This window comes from Sphaeramia orbicularis, chromosome 22 (genome assembly GCF_902148855.1).
Source record: "Sphaeramia orbicularis chromosome 22, fSphaOr1.1, whole genome shotgun sequence".
Lineage (NCBI taxonomy): Eukaryota > Metazoa > Chordata > Actinopteri > Kurtiformes > Apogonidae > Sphaeramia > Sphaeramia orbicularis.
Window position 1 is genome coordinate 16070410 of NC_043978.1, and position 6000 is coordinate 16076409.

Sequence of the window (6000 nt, forward strand, 5' to 3'; positions counted from 1 at the left end):
GCTGATCCAATTAGAGGTTTAATCACTGCTTAATTAGCAGAGTTAAATACGCAGTTTTAGTGCTACTATTGTCTACTACAGTCAAATCGAAAAATAACTACTCATGTATGCAAATGCGAGTTAAACGACACAAAACCCCTATTTTATTAATGTACATATAATGTTGTAAAACCCACAAACCATTAGTATTTACAAACAGAATATCTAAAGGTAATATTTGTGTAGAAAATCACAGGTGGTTTAACATAATCCAAAGCTGTATCCGAACATGTTTCCATATGTTTTTTAATAATGAAACCATCTGTGCTATGTATAGAGCCGGTGTCATGCTGGTTACATTACCCTGCCTACCTGACTGTTTATTCTTGTAATGAGATTAACATAATCCCACGGCATAATCAGGATTCCCCCACAGTGGAAATACCCTCGCTCTTTTATCCCAGTATCCCACTCTGACTAGTTGTGTGGCGTTCTATTTTAAGAGGCCCGTCGTGTTGTGTATGCACTGTATGTGTTTGTAACTGAATATGTGGGCGGTTCGGATGGTTTATTCTAATTTATTCTTTAAAATGACGATTTGTTTCAGTGGTGGTAGAAGTATTAACAAGTACAAGCATGAAAACTGTACTTAAGGTAAAATATCAAGTATTATGAGCAAGATTTAAGCTGTTATTAGGAATGGGAATCGAGAGCCGGTTTCTGTAGAGAATCAGTTCAGTAGCTCAGTTCCTTGGAATCATTACATCATCACGTCAAATTTCCGTATTTTGGTTCAGAAGCCTCTAAAGTCTCGTTGTATTTCACCACTGACGACAGCGCTAAGGCCATTTAAAACGGTTACAGAGCTTCTATTATGGCCAAGTGGGAAAATACCCCCAACATGTAGAAACATTTAAGCACAACATCCAATTCAACTGCACCAGTGGAACGTCTCTGATTGGCTGCTTAGCAAAGGGGGCGGTGACTCTGGAGGCGGAGCCTACAGCGAGGCGTCCTCTGTTGCAGCCGCTAACATTAAACTCCTCTGTGTTCTATTGATACTGTTAATATTAGCGCCATTTCACTGTGTCAACTAGACGTCAACCGATGTGGGTTTTTCTAAAGCTGGTGCCAACTTTAAAAAATTTGCTCGGGCTATTTTTGAGGCCGATATTTACTGCAGATTTTTTTTTTTTTTTTTTTTTGAAGCACATTGACCATCAAATATAATTGAAACAGTCAGATAATTAAGATTTTTATGTAACAATATAAATGAAAATTACTAATACACGTACACATAGTACTCTTAACATTTATTGAACTTCAAGTGCTGTCCACACAGGTGCCTGATCAAATATCTTATAACATATTTACTACTGATCAATTATCAGTTGTCAAAAATAAATTATGGCTGATATTGAAAAAATCAATATAACGGCCAAACCGATATATCATACCGATATTAATGACCAATTTATTTATTTTTCTTATCAATGAAAGAGGGCACTTTTCATTTTATATTTTGCACACAAAATTTACTTTAAAAAATGTGTTATTTTTTAAATATTAGGAGTTAAATATATCTGAATGAATAAATGAATGTTGTTTGTTCATAAAGTTTTGTAAGTATAAACAGACACCTTTGGCCCAGGAACAAATTTAGCCACATTTTTTTCAATCACAAATGCTGAAGCGAGAGTTGGAGGTACTTTGATAAAAAAAAAAAAAAAAAAAGTATATTCCAGAGGGTACTCCACTGTAAAAAGTAAAAAGAAAAAAAGAACCACTGCCCTAATCCAATGAAAATCAATAAGACACTCAATAATGGAACCTGGATCGTTAAATTCCCATCCTCTGGTGACTGTGCAGTAAAGTCAGTGTTTACTGTTGAAGTAACCGCTGCCTGTGTGTGTGTGTGTGTGTGTGTGTGTGTGTATGTGTGTAGTTGAGTATGGTCCACAGTATGCTGTCCTGGAGCCCCGGCGAGCGCCCAGAGGCGGCTGACATCACCGGGAACGCCCTCTTCCAGGAGCTGGAGCTGGAGCTGCCTTGCCGACTGGCCATGAGGCAGCGCTCCCGCACCTACAGCGCCTCCTCCATGGGCCGACCCGCACGCCAAACATCCACTACATAAAAAAGACCCCGCAACGCAATACAACCCCCTCATTCTCCCCCTTCCTCCTCCTCTGCAGCCCCCACCTCAGCGCCCCACCATTACACACTGCCTCACACACAATCACTTTAAAGAGACAAATGTGCTGGAATTTGTCTAAACGGCAAAGTCCATACATATATTTCTCCTGCTGGGCAAACACTCACGCCGTTACACAGCCGCTCGGCCCGAGTTTCCAATTTTTAATCTGTTTTAATTAAGCGGCAGCCGTTCTGTAATGTTCCGTAATGTTCCGAGCAGACTTGGCCGGAGCGGTTCTCGCAATTTATTTCTCGGAGGTTGTTTTAAAAAAGGCTGCGAGTACCAGATGGGCCGTGTTTACCGCAGACGTCGGGGCTTAGCGTACAATAAGCTGTTACCCAGAGAACGTGACGCCTAATTGATTCTGATATGATTACCAGCCACTCCTCCGAACCCTACTCACGGTCTCCTCCTCTTCGTCTGGTGCTCAGAGAGAACCGACATTTTTTTTTTTTGTTGTTTTTTTTTCTGATTCGATCCCGGTCTGGTCATAACTGGCCACCTGCTCAGTGTTCACCCACCCACGCTACACCTCAGGTATGGAACCCAGAGGACACTCCAAAGGGGCCTTGGATGCTTGATCGTCCTGAACACTAGTGAGGAGTTTTCACCATCACTGGTACGAGCACTAACCGCTGATCCAGCACCCGACACGCCTGATTCGGGATACCAAAAAAAAAAAAAAAAAAAAAAAAGCATAATCAGTTTTTTCCTGCGTTTTTAAAAAAAATTGTTTTGTAAAGGAGAAGGTGATGCGTTGCGTAGAACAGACTTCACCCGATATGATTTGCCTTTAGGAAGGGGCTCCGGCCTCCCTGAATCGAATGAGTGCTTTTGTTTTTTTCTGCATGAGCCTGACTAGAAGACGATGAGTGTGAGTTTGCGATCTGGAAGCCGATACGACTACTACTACTACTACTACTTCTTCTTCTTCTTCTTGTGTGTAAATTTACACAGTGACTCGACGAGGTGCTCAATCATTTAACTACACCTCCTTTTCTGCTCCTCTGTACAGAACCCAAAGGGAAGGGAAAAACCTGTTAATATCTTTTTTTTTTTGTTTTGTTTTGTTTTTTCTTGTTCTTTCTGAAGATAATTTTGATCGATACTGTACATATTGTAAGGCGCCATTGCTTGTAAATGGCTTTTTCATAAGGCGACTGTAAGATAGTGTGATATTTTATAAGGGGGGAAGAAAACCAAGGAGACGATCTCTGCCATTAACAGATAGCTGAATGTTACAGCGTGACCTCCACGGACCCACGACGGCGGTCATCTCTTAAAGCTGTTTGACATTATTCTCAGTGTTTGGTTTCAACATTTGGGGGGGGCGAGGGTGGGGGTGGGAGGGGTTTGAGGTTTGAGGGACGACCTGCAGGACCAGAGTGCCATTTGAGAGTCAGTTAAGTGTACTTTTCTGTAACTGTTCAGTCACCTCACGTTATTTTGTAAAAAAAAAAAAACAACAACAAAAAACTACAAAATAAAAAAAAAACCCAAACTAAACGTGCTCCTCATTCACCCGAAGCACAACGAACCGATCTCCCACGACGCAGGATAAAGCATTTAACCACAAAGGCGACGCCGTTTCGGTCCCCTTTGAGGACATGGACCTGGTTTGGGTCATGTGATCCTTTATAAGCATTGATTTATGTATATATATATAAGGAGCGCTGCGAGAGTCACATGACCCGTTTGTAACGACACACACGCAAACTGCTAATTGTAAATCGCTTCGATGATTGTACTTTTGTAAGGATTTCTTCTTTTTTGGATAAGTTTTTTGATTAATCTGCAGGGGTTTTGAGTACTGTTAAGTCTTGACTATGTCCGATACACGTTGTTTATTCATCTGTCCAATCAGCTCACTGGAATTGACTCATGATTTTGTTTTGTTTTTTTTAAATTTTCAATTCAGAACAGCATTGAAAAACATTGGAAAAATGTTAAATTGTCAGTTTAGAAGGTGAACTATGCGCATTGGGACTCATTTTAGGGCATTGCATGTACTGTGACCGGACCTTTTGTTGACTTGTTCCAAAATTTCCACAATTTTACGACCGAATTTTGCTAGAATTGTGACACAAGAACGTTTTTTTACAGCAGAGAAGGCGACTGGAAACACTGTAAATCACCTCGTAAATAGCTCGTCATTGTCATCGTATCATCAATATCAAACAGCATTATTAACAATAGTGTTTTATCTGAGGTTCTACACTTGATTTTTTTTTTTTTTTTTGTTCTTTTTCGACTCCGGTAAAATGTGATGATAGCTTTGTTCCACGCTTCGTTGAGTTTATGTCGATCCTCTTCCTCTTCTTCCTCTTCCGTCCGGACACATAGTTGTGTGTGTGTGTGTGTGTGTTCTCGTGCACAACTCCCATTTCTCTGTCCGTGTTCAATTGTAAATATGTTCATTTGCTTTATTTATGTTCCGATGCCGTGATCAATCCGTTCTGGGTTGGTGTTATTATGAATGCGCTTCATGCGATGGAGTGCGTTGGAATATGATGACTTCTTACAAGTCTAAATTTAATAAACTGTTCTATACCGTTTGTACAGTTTGGTGTGTTCGGTGTGTGTTTTGTTTGGGGGGGGGGTTTGGTTTTGTTTTATACTTTGTTTTTATTTGTTTTATCAACAGACGATACAACACAAAAACTAGGGGTCACTGTTTTTGTTTTGGTTTATACTTTATTTTTGTTTGTTTTATCATCAGAGGATAGAACACAGAAACTGGGGGTCCCTTTTTTTTTTTTTTTTTTTTTTTTTTTGTTTTGTTTTATAAACAGACAATACAACACAGAAACTAGGGGTCACTGTTTTTTTGTTTGTTTTACTTTGTTTTTTTGTTTCATAAACAGACAATACAATACAGAAACTAGTGGTCAGTTTTTATACTTCGTTTTTATTTTATCATCAAACAATACAACACAGAAACTAGGGGTCACTTTTTGTTTTGTTTTATACTTTGTTTTTATTTGTTTTATCAACAGACAATACAACACAGAAACTAGGGGTCACTGTTTTTATACTTTGCTTCTATTTTATCATCAGACGATACAACACAAAAACTAGGGGTCACTGTTTTGGTTTATACTTTGTTTTTATTTGTTTTATCATCAGAGGATACAACACAGAAACTGGGGGTCACTTTTTTTTTTTTTAACTTTATTTTTTTTGTTTTATAAACAGACAACACAGAAACTAGGGGTCACTTGGTTTTTTTTTTGTTTTTGTCCTTTTTTTTATACTTTGTTTTTATTAGTTTTATTAACAGACGATACAACACAGAAACTGGGGGTCACTGTTTTTATACTTCGTTTTTATTTTATCATCAGACGATACAACACAGAAACTAGGGATCACTTTTTGTTTTTGTTTTGTTTTAATACTTTGTTTTTATTTGTTTTATCAACAGACAATACAACATAGAAACTAGGGGTCACTTTTTTATATACTTTCTTATTTGTTTTATCAACAGACAATACAACACAGAAACTAGGGGTCACCGTTTTTATACTTTTTTATTTTATCATCAGACAATACAACACAGAAACTAGGGGTCACTGTTTTTATACTTTGTTTTTATTTTATCATCAGACAATACAACACAGAAACTAGGGGTCACTTTTTTATGTACTTTGTTTTTATTTGTTTTATCAACAGACAATACAACAGAAACTAGGAGTCACTTTTTTTATGTACTTTGTTTTTATTTGTTTTATCAACAGACAATACAACACAGAAACTAGGAGTCACTTTTTTATATACTTTGTTTTTAATTTGTTTTATCAACAGACAATACAACACAGAAACTAGGGGTC

At 38.0% G+C, this 6000-nt stretch overlaps 1 protein-coding gene across 1 annotated transcript in view; it reads left to right on the top strand.

Annotated features, from left to right (window-relative positions):
• eif2ak3 (eukaryotic translation initiation factor 2-alpha kinase 3) overlaps window positions 1–4734 on the top strand; it is a 49304-nt gene extending 44570 nt beyond the window's left edge. The window contains exon 18 of the mRNA XM_030126608.1: window positions 1925–4734. Coding sequence (XP_029982468.1) covers window positions 1925–2113 — 189 coding nt within the window. The 3' untranslated portion in view covers window positions 2114–4734. The remainder of the gene's footprint in view (window positions 1–1924) is intronic.
• Window positions 4735–6000: the final 1266 nt, after the last annotated feature.